This window comes from Podarcis cretensis, assembly GCF_951804945.1.
Source record: "Podarcis cretensis genome assembly, chromosome: 1".
Taxonomy (NCBI): domain Eukaryota; kingdom Metazoa; phylum Chordata; class Lepidosauria; order Squamata; family Lacertidae; genus Podarcis; species Podarcis cretensis.
This window is the reverse complement of record NC_137170.1, coordinates 23,797,745-23,814,855: the sequence shown is the minus strand read 5'-3', so window position 1 is coordinate 23,814,855 and position 17,111 is coordinate 23,797,745. Positions and strand designations below refer to the sequence as shown.

Below are 17,111 nucleotides of genomic sequence, written 5' to 3'. Positions count from 1 at the left end.
TCTTAGTAGAATACACACACACACACACACACACACACACGGGATACTCTCTTTTTTCATGATGGTGGCTATTGGAAATCCTGCCAGTATTATATTTTGTTTTGATTGACATATTTTATGTGTTGCAATTTTATCATTCATTTCTTCTGTATGCATATGTATCAATGTTGTTTACTGCATTGGAGCCTTTGGGCCAAAAAAAGCGGAATATAAATATAACTTTCCATATCATATGAATAAATTCAGAAAACTTAATGTCCGTGCTAATTTCCATGAGACCAGAATTACTTACAAAACCACAAACACTCCCTATAAGCTATGACGTACCTCGTATGACATCCAACAAGGTTCCCGTAGTAGTGAACATATTTAAACCATGATGCATATTAAATTTTACAAACCATTCCTCAATTGGATTAATATCTGTTTCAGCGGCATGTACAAGAAAGACAGAGACAGATTAGTCCTATAAGTACACAAGTATTATGGGTGATATCCAACGTCAAGCAAACAGGCCTCTGCTTGCACAACATGGTTTCCTTTTCTCCTCCCTCTTGCAATCCCCACGACCAAACCCTCTGGAGCAAATTTCAGGGGGCAAAGACTCGTTGCACAAGTGGAAACCCATTCCACTTGCAGATAGACAAAAGTGGATATTGCTGTATGCTTACATCAATATTACTCGGCTACGAGAGATCGCCAAAGTTGATGATGCCTACATGCTCTTCTCAAATGTTGCCTACGATGGTGCACTGCTCTTCAACTGAATTCTTAGTAATGAACATTCCTGCATATTTTTTCTGGCCAATTTATTTTTCTCTTTTTTCTATTCAGACTTACAACACACCCTTCACCAAATAGAGTGAGTTACAAAAATAAGTGCAATATACATTATCCTGAAACTGGCTTTCTCTCCACTGAAGTTGGTATACTACTTATGCACCATTTGAGATTGTGCCAAATGCTCACTACCAAGTTGTCAATCCGCCCCCCCCCCCCCCGCTAGCAGGATTTTGTGCGAAATTTTTCTTTTGAAATGAAATGTACTCACCACCTTACGTGAGTACAAAAGCAGCAACAACAACACAAGGAAGCATCAATAGCCTATGAGGATAAATAAGTGGAAATTATAAATCTCTCACCTGTATTATATGTTAATTCTTCTCGGTTGATTTCAATACTCCACGAATCCACACCTTCTCCCTTTTGTTTAAAAAAAGGATGGCAACCCAAGATTTTTAGTCTTAAATACTTGAAGAGTCACATACATTTAGGTAAACTACTGTGCGGACTGATTTTCCAATTATGAATTTTCATAGCTGATAGTCTCATAGCTTAAGAACTGTTTCTCACAGTGGTTTGATATGTATTTTGTTGTTAATGTTCATGAATTGAAGTACTAAGAATAATTCTTTCAAAGTGTTAATTCTATTGTGCAACAGAAAGCTATCACTTGGCTTTGGAACACATTTTTAAAAGAAAAGCCTGACAAGCTTTTCAGATACCTTTCAGTTGAAAAACTTTCTAAAGAAATGCCTAAAGTAACTGATATTATAGTTTGAAGTCTTGCTTTTTTCTGTTATATTTTACTACCACAAGACCCATTTATCCCAAATAGAACCCAATATGGCAGACATGTATGTACTCTCTCTCTCTCTCTCTCTCTCTCTCTCTCTATATATATATATATATACGTGATCCCAATGAGACCCCAAGATGAAATTTTGCAAGTAGCCCTTAGAAATATTAAATAATCCATACAATGTTTTGGGATTTTTCAAAACCATATTAATTTTTTTTAATCACTTTTAATATTTTTTTTAGCTGACATTTAAAATTTAAAGTAAGTCCATTATGTGACACGTGCTATTAAAGCCCATGAAGTTCTGAAGAGATTGGTGTTTTTAGCTTTGATGTATCTCAATTCTGGGCTGAGCTCTTAAGCTTTTTGTGTAATCCAGGAAGGCTAAAATTGTCAATTTTGAAAAATTTCAAACCCTCATAACTAAAAATTGGGCTGAGATTTTTAAAAAAAGTTTTAAACTTAGTTTTCTTCATTCAACAAGTGTGCAAAATATGAAGAAAATTGGATGACATGAGGTATAAAATTTGGATAACTTGACATGGAACGACCCTCCTACGGATCACAACAAATGGTATTCAGAAGCATACAGCCTCCAACTGTGGAAGCAGAGCATTGCATCCATGGTCCATGGAGGGCACAGCATCGCCTCCATCATTGCTAGTAGCTACCAGTAGACATCCTCCATTGAAGTAGTAGAGAGCAAGCAGAAACTTCCCCTTTCTGGCATGCTGCAACATGATTCAGAGAGTAAGGTGCCCGGCTCCTGCTAATACAGAAAATGCCACTGGCACCTTACACTGTTGGAAACAATGTAAAGCACATCAGGAAAAGCTCCATGACTATGATACTTGATTCCTGCTAATGCTTTTCACATGCATTTATTTGCAGAGTTCATGTGGGGTTTGCATTCTTTTAAGGAAAAGGTTAAGTTGAAATTGCCACTCTATTGCTTATTGCTTATTATCATTATTATTACATTTGTATACTGCCCTATATCCACAGATCTGAGGGCAGTTACAAAATAAAATCACAATATAAAAACACTAAATGCATAATAAAAACAAAATACCCCACATTTTCAAAATTTGTATAATACCACACCATAGTTCAAAGGGGATACAGGGCTGGATCTACACTGATTTGTTTAACGTTATTAGAACGATATTAGATATATCGTTACAAAATGTCACAGGGAATACTTGTAAAATTAAGCATCTTTCTTTTTCTTTTTTTACCTCTTTTAAAAATCAAAACAGCTGTCTCCCTACTGCCAGTTGCTGGTTGCTCTGCAGCACCCTCTGGTATCACATTTTAATAAAGCATTATGAACGTTAAAAGTAGGACGTGATGTGTCCATATGGTTATTAAAACTGTTCCTTAAGCCTTCCTTAACGTTAAAAACCATGAGTGTAAATCCACCCCAGGAAGCTGCCTTAAACCAAGTCAGATTGCTTGTCCATCTAGCTCAGGCCGGCCCAACTTTTATACCAAGTGGGCCGCAAGAGTACTCTGACCGTGTAATCTGTGGGCCACAAACTGCCTTGATGCAGTTAGCGCTTTCCCAGTTTCGGGAAGGAGGTAATAGGGTTCTAGGACCTTGCCAGAGCCTTTGTGCCTCCTTTCCCAAACTCAGCATCTCACTTAGCTGGCTTTGGGAAGGCAATGCAAGGGCTGAGGGGGTGTCAAATGTTGCTGAGGGCCACCAAAAAAAGGTCTTGAGGACCACATGCGGTCCTTGGGCTACACTTTGGACGACTGTAAGTTTCCAGCCGAATGTTATGGCATTGTTTAATAAGTATTCTGGTGACAGTGGCTGTCCCGAGTTCAGGCAGAGGTGACCACCTGCTAGGTAAAGGTAAAGGTACACCTGCCCGTACGGGCCAGTCTTGACAGACTCTAGGGTTGTGCACTCATCTCACTGTAGAGGCCAGGAGCCAGCGCTGTCCGCAGACACTTCCGGGTCACGAGGCCAGCGTGACAAAGCTGCTCTGGTGAACCGGCACCAGAGCAGCACATGGAAACAGCGTTTACCTTCCCGCTATAAAGCGGTACCTATTTATCTACTTGCACTTAAGGGTGCTTTCGAACTGCTAGGTGGGCAGGAGCTGGGACCGAACGACGGGAGCTCACCCCGCCGCGGGGATTCGAACCACCGCAAGTCCTAGGCGCTGAGGTTTTACCCACAGCGCCACCCGCGTCCCAAGGGATCAGGTAGACCACCTGCTACCTGATCCCTTTTAACCGGAAATAGCCAGGGAGTGAACCTGGGACCTTCTGCATGTAAATGATGTGCTATGAGCCCTTCTGGAATGCTTTACCAGAGTCATTTTGAAGTAGAAGACTTTGGAGTAGGTACTGTTGAAGATCTGGATGCTGGGAGCAAGACCAACTGAAGTAAAAAGAACTAGATTCTTCCGTCTGTTCTCCTCGGTGTCGGGTTTATTAATATTATACAAATGACAGCGGACAGTCTTTAACAGGAAAAAAAAACCAGGATTAACATATGAAGCACATATCCACAGCATCTGGAATTATTAAAACTTTAAATGGCAACCTGCATTGATTTCAAAAGCGGAAGCTGCAATAAACAAACAAACAAACAAACAAACAAACAAACAAACAATTACCAAACTTTTAGAAGACATCTGAAGGCAGCCCTATTTAGGGAAGCTTTTAATGTTTGATGTATTACTGTATTGTAATATTTGGTTGGAAGCCGCCCAGAGTGGCTGGGGAACCCGGCCAGATGGGTGGGGTATACATAATAAATAATAATAATAATAATAATAATAATTATTATTATTATTATTATTATTATTATTTAAGGAGTCAGAAAGGAAAAGTGGGCAGAAATCCTCGTTTTTGTGGGACAACTTGTCATGAGACAAAGGTTTTTGAGGGCAGAAGCTGTCAAGGCCTAGGCATGGCCTACAAGGCCTTACACAATCTTTTCAAGCCTGCTAGCTGTAACTGCTAACAGTAAATTGCTAATTCATCGTGCAACATGACTCATCTTGAGTGATGACTCATTCTTCCTATATAAAGTAGCCATTTTCTCTCTTTTTCTTTTTTTTTATAAAATTTTATTGAGAGTTTTAATAATACAATAAAGAAAAAAAGACAGATAAAGTAGCCATTTTCTCTCTGGGCGTCAATCTGCAAGGCAGTCTCTATCAGTTAGTCTCAGCTCAGTATGTGAACGTATAGCTGTTGCAGACAGAGCGAGCGGCTCCAGGACTCCCAATTAATCAGTAACTAAAACTGTGCCTCTCTGAAGACTAAGATAGCTGCTATGAGCACTCTGTGTATGCTCTTTAACTATGCTGTTTCTGAACAAGTTTATTTTCTTCAAGTAAAAGTTTTATTCTGTTTATAAAGAAGACTCTGCATTGATTAATTTACCGCTGTGCGACACAAACTTGCCCTTGTCCTCTCAAGTGATTTTGCCTGCTTTTGGCTGGCATGGGCAAGTGTGCCACGGAGAATTGGGAAGTTTAGGGTTAAAGTATAGAAAATGATAATTATCTAACAAATTAATATACCTGAAAAGCACAAAATACATAACATAATGGCAAAAAAATCCCACAATAAGTCCCCCACAGACACATTTAAAAGGTCATAGATGGTTTAATTAGCCAAAACGCCTAAAATGTTTAAGTTTGACCTTCTGTTGCAGCCCAAGGCCCCTTCCTGCCATCCTTCCTTTTCCTTTCTAAATGGGCAATCAAGGCTGCCCTCTGTTTCATCCCTGACAATATCCTGAGGCAGTGTTGGCAAGGCTTTCTTCACCAGGCCAGCCCTTCTTCCACCTGCCCTGCCCTACCCTCCAGCCCTGGGACTCCTCATAAGGGAGCTGGGCCTGGAGGAAGACCTGGGAGGGAGAGACTTCACCAGGCCAGGCCTTCTTCTGGCTTTTTATTTTAAGTTTTACAGTGGTACCTCGGGTTAAGTACTTAATTCGTTCCGGAGGTCCGTTCTTAACTTGAAACTGTTCTTAACCTGAAGCACCACTTTAGCTAATGGGGCCTCCTGCTGCCGCTGCGCCGTTGGAGCACGATTTCTGTTCTCATCCTGAGGTAAAGTTCTTAACCCAAGATACTATTTCTGGGTTTGCGGAGTCTGTAACCTGAAGCTTATGTAACCCGAGGTACCACTGTATCTCAAAAGAGAAAAAATGTCCCCTCACAATCTGGTTGGTTTTGAAGAATTTGCACAGGGCAAAAACTGGTAGGGATGGTTTCCCTCCTTGCCTGTTGGTCCATCCTATTTGCTTGCCAACCATGGGGAGGCTGTTCAGGAAGAGGGTGGGAGCAGCAGCAATGGCTGTACTAATGTGTCTAATTTTGTGTTTTTCCATGCCCCTCCATAGCAGCCAGGATGTGTTGTGCCACACTCCCCGTGGCAGCCATTTTGTGACTGGCACTCACAGAACTTCCTTCAAATTCAAAATGTGTCCACTGCCCCCCCCCCCAAGGTTGGCAACCCCTGATGTAGCTCCATGAAGTTCCATAGGACAGGAGGGAAGAAAGGGAGAATCCTGATTCCAGACTCATTAGCCCTGCAGCATGTAATAGAAATTACCTGGCTATATTCATAGCTGCAGCAAGTTCAGAAGCTAGAACACCCTTTTATTGTTTATTTAAATAAACAAATTGCAATACTATGTTTTGTTTTGATGCCTATAAATAAATAAAAATTCTTTAAATAACATATGGTGTTGTTAGATCCAAGGGGAGTCTGAACAACCAATAATATTTCACTCCATTTAGCTAAGCTTCTTAGTCTATCCGCTTCCGATTCAGTTAGTGATGACAGCTAACAATCCATTTAAACATATGTCATCTAGATATCACTTCTATGATTTATTCACCAATAGTTATGGTATCCATAATGTGAACTGACGATGAGTTCTTTCTTACTGTTGTATTTATTTATATAATATTACCATGCCCTTATTTTAATTACTTTCTCATTCCCTTTCCTTTTCCTAAATTTGGGGAAGAAAATAAAAGAATTGATTAACTTATTCTGCCAAACCAAAGAATGGTGCATTGGCGAGTTATTCCCCGCTGCCTTAATACAAGTGCGTTACCGTGGTACCTTGGTTTGCAACCGTTTTGAATTACAACCTTTTTGGATTACAACCATGTCAAACCCAGAAGTGCGTGTCCGGTTTTTTTGGATTACAACCCTTTTTGTTTTTTTGGAGACCCCATTGGCAAAAGCGTGCCTTGGGTTACAAACCTGTTTTGGTTTACAACGGATTATGGTTGTAAACCAAGGTACCAATGTATTTGCTGAGCTACTCCCCATTCAATTGCAACTGGAAATACATTGCTGGAAACTTACCAAAGTGTCATCTGAAAGAAACAATTTAATTGTCTTAGATGTCATAGGTTGATTTTCTGTGTAGCAAGAAAAACTCGAATTGCTCTCCACTGAGTGAGAAAAAAATATGATCACTAATATTTTCAAAGATGATATTACAGAACTAGAATATACTGAAACTCAAATCAAAAGTGAAATTGTGGGCTGAAATGGATAGCATTGGCTTTTGCGAGTGATCAATAAAAAATACAGTAGTAATAATCACAATAACAACATTCAATATTATTAGCACTCTCAGGAAGGAAGTTTTACTGGGAGACATGGGGTTTAGGGTGGGCAAGAAGAAAATAAATAATATATTTATGGTAATCTTTAAACCAAGGCTAGACCGCATGGGTTTGGACAACCAAATTAACCTTTGTGCTTCAGTCAGTATCTTCCCAAGCTCTCTCACTGTGGCTCACTTGACTCCTAGACAACACACATTCAACATCATTAGCAAATATCTCTTGCTCTTTAATAGGTTGGGGTTTTTTTAAGAAGCTTCTTGCATCTGCTGCAGTAAAAAAATAAAAAATCCTGGATTCAGTTCCCAAAACTATGTGCACACTTTTCCCTTTTAAAGGTGGGCCCTATCATCGCTTGGACAAAATAAAGTTCTGATCTTTATGGAGTCCTTTGCAAATTATAGCACATGCAAATGCATGGCTGCAAGATTCAGTGCACTAGTAACTAACCCGTATGCAAGAATAAGAAGGTGAAATAAAGTAAAACACAACTTGCCATTTACATTGTAGCTAAGTCCTGATGAAAGTTGTAGAACAGCTGCAAGCACAAGATAAAGCTGCAACAGTGCCATCTGTAATTGTAAAAATAATATAAATGTGCATTTAATTCAAAGCTATATATAAAGCTGGTCCCCCAACAGTCATATGATATGTACAGTGACCAAGGAAGACAACAAGGATGCAGGTAAAAGCAACATACTTGGTCATCAGAGTCCCCTTAGGTGCTATAGAAACTGCAAGCTGAAACCTGCTTCCTGTTCCAAACCCTGGGTTCACCTATGGCAGAAAGAAGATTTAGTTCCCACCCCAGATGCAGATCCTTCAATTGTCCCTATTTTTCAGGGACAGTCCTGGATTTGCAGAAGCCGTATGGGTTTCTGATTTGATTCTGGAATGTCCCCCTATTTTCCTTGGAGAAATGTTGGAGGGTATGCAAATGCACTTCTGAGATAAATGCCTTGCCTTTCTGTACTACATGTGAATGGCTGCAACTCATGCCACTGGGGAAAAGTAAAGTCTTGGATTTAAGGATTCAATCCCTGTATGAAATAGCTGCATATGCTTACATTGGAGGGGGTTGGACTAGATTATTCTCAGGGTCCCTTTCCAACTTTACAAATCTTTGTTTCTGTGAGGGATGTGGAACTTGTACTCCTAATGTTGCTTTACTACTTCATCTGACCAGTGGCCATCTCTAGGATTGATGGGAGCTGAAGTCTAATGTCAACTGGAGAAACAAAGGTTCCCTATTCCTGCTCTGTATAACTGGATTACTTTTGTTTTCTGTTTTGTTTGTTTGTTTCAATAGCTGCCGTGCAGATCTCAAATGAATGAATAGGCAGGATATGAATGTTAAAAATAAATATATATATTTTTAAAAAAGAAAAGATCATAGATTTAAAAAATTGGACTACTTTGTTAAACTATAAGCAACTGATTTGTGCAGGATCAAATTATTTCTTATGAACAGTCAGCAATAATACTCAACCTCCATTTCTCCTGTTTTTTCAACGGAGACATATCGTAGAACAACTGAAAGCTAAATATGGGTCTTTGCATTAAAAAAACCCTCATTTGAAGACCTCAAGCATAATGATAAAACCAAAGTAATAACAAAGATCTATTTAATATTCTCAATATATGCAAAAGAATCTCTTTGTCCTTCCTACAACGTTAATAATATTATAAAGCACTCTAACCACTACACCATATTGGCAACTTGTAATTATAATTATATAGATAATTATATCATTATTATCATTAAACAGAAAGAGTGAATACTTCATCAGATTAATGAATTGCGACATTGCGTATTATTGGCATGGGGGTGCCATACTTGGCATTATTTTGTGCCCAAATGAAGCATTTCTTTCTTTCTTTAAACTATTTCTATACCACTTCACATTTTAAAGTACCTTCTTTGCCAAGGCTGTATCAGTTTTGCTGAGCCATCTTTCCCACTTCCAAGAGAGCCAGCCAACTGTTTGCTTTTATCCTGGGTTCCACAGGCTGACAGTTGGAAGAGTTCAAGTTCCTAATAGCAACAGGACTCATAAACTGATCCAGCTTCAGAAATGACCGCTCCCCAGATCCCAGTGCGGCTCCCAGTAGTACAGGCTGGCTTCACGCTCCCCAGGCTGGATACCTGGAGGTCTCCACCTACATCCAGGTATCCTCCTAGTCAGTCGCCCAATCCCGCCTGGGGAGGTGTTGCCAGGGGATTGGCCAGGTAGGGGGAGGGGATTGGCCAACACAACAGAAGGTGAATCTTACCTGCGAAGCGTCAGTTGGCTCCAGAACTTCTCCCACTCTGCCCTCCCTTAGTTAAGTCTTCTTTTGCAGGTTAACCTCTTCTCCATAGGTACGCGGGTGCTGCTACGTCATGGTCGCTGTTGAAGGGCCAGAAAGGAATTTTCCTGCATTGGCAGGTTTTGCCTTCCCCGTAGCAAAACGTCACAGCTTTGGTGGTTTCAGGCCTTGGGCCGAATCCTTTAGTCTATCTTCCTAAATGGGGGGGGGGATGAAGCGGTGAACCACCCTTGCGGGGGTGGTCCCAGGGTTCCCCTTTAAAGGGGTCTTGAGGGGAGGCATTGGCCATACGCCGAGAGGTTGCTCTCCCCTGCGAAATTTGGGGCGGGCTCTCCAGAGCCAGGCCAATCCCCACACATTCTGGATAACCCTGATGTCTCCCAGATCCCCGGCTGGGGACTGGGAAGGATAAACGCCCAATGCCTGAGCCAAGGTCTCCCTACATCCAAAACTTAATAAAGTTGTGGCCAATTGTAATCCCATAGCATGTTGTCTTGAGTCATTATTCCACTCGGGAGTCACCTGGAGTTGGGGAGACTCTGCCTGACCACACAATGCTTGTGGGCTAGTACAGGGAATAGATTTTCAGAATTTAAAATTATGTGGCAGGAACAGGCTACGTGGAAATCTTCCCGTAGTCCTCACATAAAAATGTGGGTCAGTGGCTCTGATACAAAAACTACACAAGAGACCAGTAGGGGGAGGCACTTCTGTTTCATCTTTTTCAGGTGGGACAGGAGCAGCATGCAGCAACAGCAGCAATGTCTGACTTTGTCTTACTTCTGCTCTCTCTCTTTCTCACGAGCCTCTACCTACCGCCCATGAACAGCAACACCTGCAGTAGCAGGGAGCCTGGGAAATGTAGTTCCCTAGGGCTCCTTTCAGCTAGGGCATGATGGTTGTAATGCAGTTCAGTGACCTGTTACAGGCAACCCAACCTCAGCCTGCCAGTAGCTTACCCCCAACACCCTCTTAACGAAGGAAGACTCAGACACCCCACTGTTCGCTGCAAAACTCACATTTAAGTGACTAGGACAAAAAGAGTTGGTGGAGAGCACAGGTGATACAGAATTCAATGCATTCATAATCCTAGCTAGCTGAACAGGTGTGTGGATGTGTGTGCGCGCTCCTCAACAACATTGCTGTTCTCTACTACAGGCAGAAAAGCACAACATTTTCGGCAACTCAGGAGAAGAGAGTTCCGTTCCTGCCTATGCCCAGCTGAGCAGGATAATAGAGACACGTGTTATATTCTGTCAGAGTCTGATAACTTTTTGTGGCAGTAAAGAACTTAGAATGGAATTAATACAAGTGTCTTGCTCATCTTCCATGTTTATGTTCCATATTTGTTTAGCAAAAGAAAGGTTTATGGTGACTAATAGAATTATTAATTGGGGATTGCAACAAGTCATGCAGGGACATAGAAAATCCCCCCTCCTACTGTACGACACCACTGGCTGTTGGACTCAAGAGTTCACCCCATCTTGAAACTCAGCAGCCTAGTAGCTGTGATCCATTTGCTCTATAACAGGGCCAAAACAAGGGTGGGGCAAGCAACTTTCCCCCATGGTCCTGTGAGTGAAGGGAGCACCCAAATCATGATTAACGTTATTGTTGTTATTATTGACATTATGCACACTATATACAAAATTAACATTTAGATGAGATTATTATTTGGTGCTGGAGGAGACTCTTGAGAGTCCCATGGACTGCAAGAAGATCAAACCTATCCATTCTTAAGGAAATCAGCCCTGAGTGCTCACTGGAAGGACAGATTGTGAAGCTGAGGCTCCAATACTTTGGCCACGTCATGAGAAGAGAAGACTCCCTGGAAAAGACCCTGATGTTGGGAAAGATGGAGGGCACAAGGAGAAGGGGACGACAGAGGACGAGATAGTTGGATAGTGTTCTCGAGGCTACCAGCATGAGTTTGACCAAACTGCGGGAGGCAGTGGAAGACAGAAGTGCCTGGCATGCTCTGGTCCATGGGGTCACGAAGAGTCGGACACGACTAAACGACTAAACAACAACATTATTTGGTGCTAAAATACAAGTGTGATTTATATCCTGCAGAAATGTTCTCAGATATCCAAAGATTCAAACACTCAAGTGCTATCAGTTCTCTCAGAGTCAGCAACAAGTTGAGCCCTCCTGAAATCGACGGAGTCTTCGCCAATCTTGGAAACATACTTGTAATAAACCAATAAACAGAACTTGGAACAAGTGGAACGGTCTCCCTTGGAAGGTGGTGGGCTCTCCTTCCTTGGAGGTTCTTAAGCAGAGGTTGGATGACCATCTGTCATGGATGAGTTGAGTTTCCTGCATTGCAGGAAGTTGGATTAAATGACCCTCAGGATTCCTTACAACTCCACAATTCTATGATTTTGTGAATTGTTGTTGATATTTTATTTAATAAAATATGGGGTTTGCTTAGGGGCACTTTTCATGTTGTTTGCCCCAGATGCCAAGAGACCTCATTTTTGCTCCAGTCTATAGCATTGACTGCTGACAGTGACATGAACAGGAAACTGCCTATCTAGCCATGGGCTTCATCCGTACAGTTCATGGTAGGGTTTTTTTTTTTTTAACCTCTCACTCCCCGTGGTGTATGGGAGAGTTGAGGAAAACTGGAGTTGGAGAGTATGTGTTGTAAGATATTATCCATTCTTTGAGGTTAGAAGCTGTGTCCCCTTCCTAGCTTCCTAGTTTGTCTGCCACTGCCTCTTATTAATGCTTTTTGTTTGTTTAAAATAACTGAAAGGTTATAAAAGCTGAGGTGCTTGGTTTGCAATTTGTGTGTACTCCCATTTACCGACTGCCCCTAACATTTCTGCCAAACTATTTGTGAAGGAAAAGGTTCAGAGGCAAAAGAAAAACAACAGACCACACAGTATTTGAGCAGGGAGGTTTTTTTGACATGGGGCTGTAATTTAGCCATGCAATCTTCCACCATTATGAAGTGGCAGAGTTCTTGCAGGGCTGTAGAACACAATTGTTCTGAATGACTTCATAAAAGTATCCAAATGCAACAGAGGTCCATGCTAGTTTGTTATATATGGCTACGTTTATAAAGAGGCTTTAGGTATGCAGTATATCTGTGTGTGGATCCGGGACTATTCATGAGGTGTGTACATGACGTCACTATTGGCATCACCAGCTCGTCAGTCAGCTCCTTTCACTCCCTTCTTAAACAAAGTACTGGCATCTGGCCCTGCCTGTTGCATAACTAGCTGTGATTCCGGATCACTTAGAAAGCCTCAAGCTGGCACCTGGTGGAAGCTTGGAGGAGGAAAAGGCTTTTCCTTGCCTCAGCTTAGTTTAACTGCATTCAGTAAAAGGATAATCACAAGTGAGTCAAGCACACACATTTCCTGCAAATTGGGGAAGCAGGGTAAACAGCTGTGATCTGGTGACATTTTTCTCTTACAATTTAAGGAATTTTACAAATCAGCCATCCGAAGAGCAGAGAGGAACCTCTTCATCTAGTCCAGTATTGCTACTGTCAGTTTGCATTTCTTAGTGCAGAAAGTATTGATCTGATGTGTTGAGATCTTTCCTATTCTAATAAATTCAAGAGGGTTCTGGAAGCTTCTCTGTGTGAAAGAAACAAGCAGAAGGTTTGGGTTACACCCAGTGCTTTTTCCCCCTTAAAAAAGTGTTTAGGGGTACTCTCATTTTCCTACTCATATTGAAATACTGCCCCTCAATGAGACCAAACTTAGATTCACAAAATGTTTAGGGGTTTGTCTATCCCTGTATCCCCCCAGAAACAAAGCACTGGTTATTCCTTCAGAGAAGCTGAGTACATACAGCTGGCTTAAACTGGTTCTGTTATCAAGGTCATGCTGACTAAAAAAGTAAGGCCAGAAGGAGCTTGGGTTTCACTTTTCTCTTTCTATCTCTTTTCCTTCTGGTGTGTTGTTCTGTACATAGTATGCTTAGGGTTAAGGTTTAGACTCATAAGTTATTGTAGACGGGGTGAGCTCCCGTTGTTCGGTCCCAGCTCCTGCCCACCTAGCAGTTTGAAAGCACATCAAAGTGCAAGTAGATAAATAGGTACCACTGTGGCGGGTTGGTAAACGGCATTTCCGTGTGCTGCTCTGGTTCGCCAGAAGCGTCTTAGTCATGCTGGCCACATGACCTGGAAGCTGTCTGCAGACAAACACCAGTTCCCTTGGCCTATGGATAAAGCGCACAACCCCAGAGTCATCCGCGACTGGACCTAATACCTTTACCTTTACCTTTACACCTTTATGTTTAAGTTAAGTCTGTAGCAACTGGATTTCTTACGGACAGTGCCAATCCTGAATGTATTGGATTTGTGACCATTATTTTCATTTGCCTTCAGTAGCAGTAAAGCTCTGCTGGATTAAATATTAATTGCCTCTGATCTATTTTTGGGAATCCTACAACATGTTTAAGTTGTTACTCTGCTAACTATACATTGGAATCTGCTCTGGATCAATACTGAGCAGAAATCCATGACATGCTAGGGGGCCAATGCTACTCTCCCAATGCTGCTCTCTGGACTTGGTCCTGAAGGATTGGAACCACAGTAATACAGGGCCTCCAATTCCCACCCACCAAGCCAACTTAGGAGGATACCATGGTCGTTGGTATCAAATGCTGACAAAGAAATCAAGAATCAGGAGGAAGCTTGTACTCCCACTTAGCTCCCATTCAAAACACTGTTTCCTGTTTTGCACTAGACATGACCAAGGGCTTGATCCAGGGCAGTAGCAAGCATCACAACTGCAGCAGAGAAAGCATGGATGGGACCTGTTGGATTATGGGGAGGGCATCAGAAATGCTGTGCTAAAAAACACACACCCTGAAGGCCAGCACTGGCACTGTGAAATAGGAATAGCCCATATAATAACCACTGCAGTGAGCAAAATGAGTATAATTGTACGTTGTAAATGTAATAGATTTTGATGCAAATACAAATCAAGTATTGTTCATACAGCACCATTTATGTATGTAGTGCTTTGCAAACAGAAGGTCTGTTAGGTCCCTACTCCAAGGCTTCTTTGGGAGGAAGGGCAGAATAACAAACAAACAAATAAATCCACTCCAGTCTTCCGATGTGTACAGCAAGGTGCAAATGCGACCTGAAGAGGAAAACAACCTCACTGGGTTTCAAGTCAGTAACGTGTACATGGCCTGATGCTCAAATATTATTGCAGCATCCAGCATAATAATTTATTATTTGTACCCCGCCCATCTGGCTGGGTTTCCCCAGCCACTCTGGGCAGCTTCCAACGAAGATTAAAAATACATTAAAACCTCAGTCATTAAAAACTTCCCTAAACAATTTCAGATATTAGAATAGGAATCAGAAACAGTAATGACAACCGTACGCAACCTGCTTCCACAAGGGAGCACCTTTAAAAAGTGTATTTGCTTTTGTCCTTTGCCACCTGCTGAAGCCTGTATCCATTTTAAACTGGAGGTTTCAGTTTGTACATATTAGCTTGCCTTGGAAGAGCCAGTGTGGTGTAGTGGTTAAGAGCGGTGGACTCGTAATCTGGTGAACCGGGTTCGCTTCCCTGCTCCTCCACATGCAGCTGCTTAGGCTAGTCACACTTCTCTGAAGTCTCTCAGCCTCACTCACCTCACAGAGACTAGAGGTGTAAATAGGTGAATAGACCATATTTACTAAAGCTATGACAGTCTCTGCCATGTCTCAATTCTCCAAAGGAACACAGATCCTGGGTGAATGCGTGGAACCCTTGGGTTCTTGCCACCACTCGGCAGAGAGAGGGGGAAGGCACCAAATTTTCTAACAATATAATCACCAAACTAAGTTCCCCTCCATTCTCTCAAATGGAATGCGCCCAGACCTTAATGTAGGAACAGCTTCCAATTGAGCCACAGCCTTTCCTACACTAGTTCTGATGTGCCTTGGAAGTCTGTCACCTGGTTTATTTCTAGCTTAGAAGAAACACGTTTGTCAATGCAATTGTCTAATCACAGCTTATTTCCTTCCAGTAAAGGCAATGCAACAGCTGTGTTAATTGTCTCTTGTAAAAATATCCCTCTGTTTTATCACTCTTCTGTTTGTTTAAACCCACAATAATCTACCATTTATGGTTCATTCACCATTGACCTTTCAGGTGTATCGTCCCAGACATAATTTTCAAACCAGACAAAGAACTTAGATTATCAGCTTTAATTACTTAAATACTTATAAAATTATAAACTGTTTAGCCATGATTGATATGAGCTAGATGAGAACCATCAACTTAGGGACAAACTAGACATGCACTCTCAGCATCCTTTGTTCACGGCAGTTCTGCAGTCTTTTACCATAGTGCTCTAAGAAGTTAGATGGTATAGGATTTACAACTGGAAACCTTAGCTATTGACCCAGTTAAGCATGTTCATACATCAGGGATGGCTGACCTGTTACCTTCCAGATGTTGGTGAGCTACAGCTCCAGTATTCATTGGCCATGCCGGCTGGGACACCATCTAGAGACCTAAAGGTTCTCCATCCTAGCCATAGTGTCTTCATATTCAACTTATTGTATCCATGTTACAATTAACTATTCACATCTGCCTGCTAAAATTACATATGATAGCACTTTAAAGGGTTGAACATTTGACGAGCATTTTTGTCAGTAAACATTTCACCCTTTCGCAATGCAGCGCCACAAGCCAGCATTTATTAAATACACAATCTTCCTCCTAGGTTAGAATACTTTCATTCTTCACAGGAGCAAAGGCTTTCATTTGCTGTTACTCCATCTCTTGGCTCACAACAGTGAGTTGAGTCTTAGGCCCCCAAATAGGAGCAAGTACTATGACCTGACACTTTGAAGAAGCATTGAAAGCCTCTCTGCATGCAGCAAGAGTTGTCTTGAAATGCCCAGCCCTTCCTCACAAGGCTCATGACAAGCAAGCATTCTTCAAAATTACTTTAAAAAGTTTATTCCAAGATTCTGAACTGTAAAATACTAATCTGCCCCCTGCTGCCTGTCTTAGATCTCTTGCTCAACACAAAGGGATGACTGCTGAGAGATGTCTACAATAATTATTAAGTGGTGCCCTCATAACAGTTTTAGAAAGAAAACAGTAACTGAGGCAGTGTTTTCAATGGAGAAAAGGAAAATGTCTTCAAAGTCATTTTTGAGTTAGAGCTTTAAGTTAAAAGAAAAGCTAACATAAACATAAATACACGAAAGTTCTTTTAATCCTTATCAAAAGGATCAGTAGCTGGGCCTTTAACTTCACAAGATGACCTCTGTATTCCATGGATATTGTGAAGATTCTTTACTTTGTGTCTTTTTTTCAGCACTACAGCTCCTTCTCTTGCTTTCCTCTCCAGAGGTGACCTTACACACCAGTCAACGCAGGTATTTATTTTCCTTCTGTCTTAGTGGATGATTGTTTATTTTAAGTAAGTGCAGAAGCCTCTTGGCTCAAGTCCCAATGAATTCCCAAAGTACTGCCCACACCAGCGTCATGCTGGATTGACGTTATGCCACTTAACGACAACCTTCTCTGGATTGGCAATTGTGTCTCTCCACTGAGCAGAAGCTTCAGGACTGTTGCTGTCACTGCTTAGCCAGACCTGCAGAGGAAGAGAAATCACAGCGG

The 17,111-nt window shown here is 41.6% G+C and overlaps 3 protein-coding genes and 1 long non-coding RNA gene across 7 annotated transcripts in view; 1 reads left to right on the top strand and 3 right to left on the bottom strand.

The window, feature by feature from the left end:
- Nucleotides 1-6,189, bottom strand: part of LOC307199842 (cation channel sperm-associated auxiliary subunit beta-like) — a 55,040-nt gene extending 48,851 nt beyond the window's left edge. The window contains exons 1-4 of the mRNA XM_079947973.1: nt 5,772-6,189; nt 3,904-4,056; nt 1,143-1,203; nt 328-423 (exon numbers count right to left, since the gene is read on the bottom strand). Coding sequence (XP_079804099.1) covers nt 328-423; nt 1,143-1,203; nt 3,904-4,056; nt 5,772-5,942 — 481 coding nt within the window. The 5' untranslated portion in view covers nt 5,943-6,189. The remainder of the gene's footprint in view (nt 1-327; nt 424-1,142; nt 1,204-3,903; nt 4,057-5,771) is intronic.
- The window catches only part of LOC307199804 (cation channel sperm-associated auxiliary subunit beta-like), a 118,062-nt gene extending 108,922 nt beyond the window's left edge, over nt 1-9,140 (bottom strand). The window contains exon 1 of the mRNA XM_079947870.1: nt 9,117-9,140. The gene's annotated coding sequence lies outside the window, so the exon portion shown is untranslated. The remainder of the gene's footprint in view (nt 1-9,116) is intronic.
- The window catches only part of LOC307200864, a 345,619-nt gene that overhangs the window by 207,822 nt on the left and 120,686 nt on the right, over nt 1-17,111 (top strand). The gene's annotated exons all lie outside the window — the stretch shown is intronic.
- TC2N (tandem C2 domains, nuclear) overlaps nt 15,670-17,111 on the bottom strand; it is a 33,174-nt gene continuing 31,732 nt past the window's right edge. For all 4 annotated transcript variants that reach the window (XM_079968074.1, XM_079968073.1, XM_079968071.1 and 1 more), the window contains exon 12: nt 15,670-17,085. In XM_079968074.1, coding sequence (XP_079824200.1) covers nt 16,975-17,085 — 111 coding nt within the window. In that variant the 3' untranslated portion in view covers nt 15,670-16,974. The remainder of the gene's footprint in view (nt 17,086-17,111) is intronic.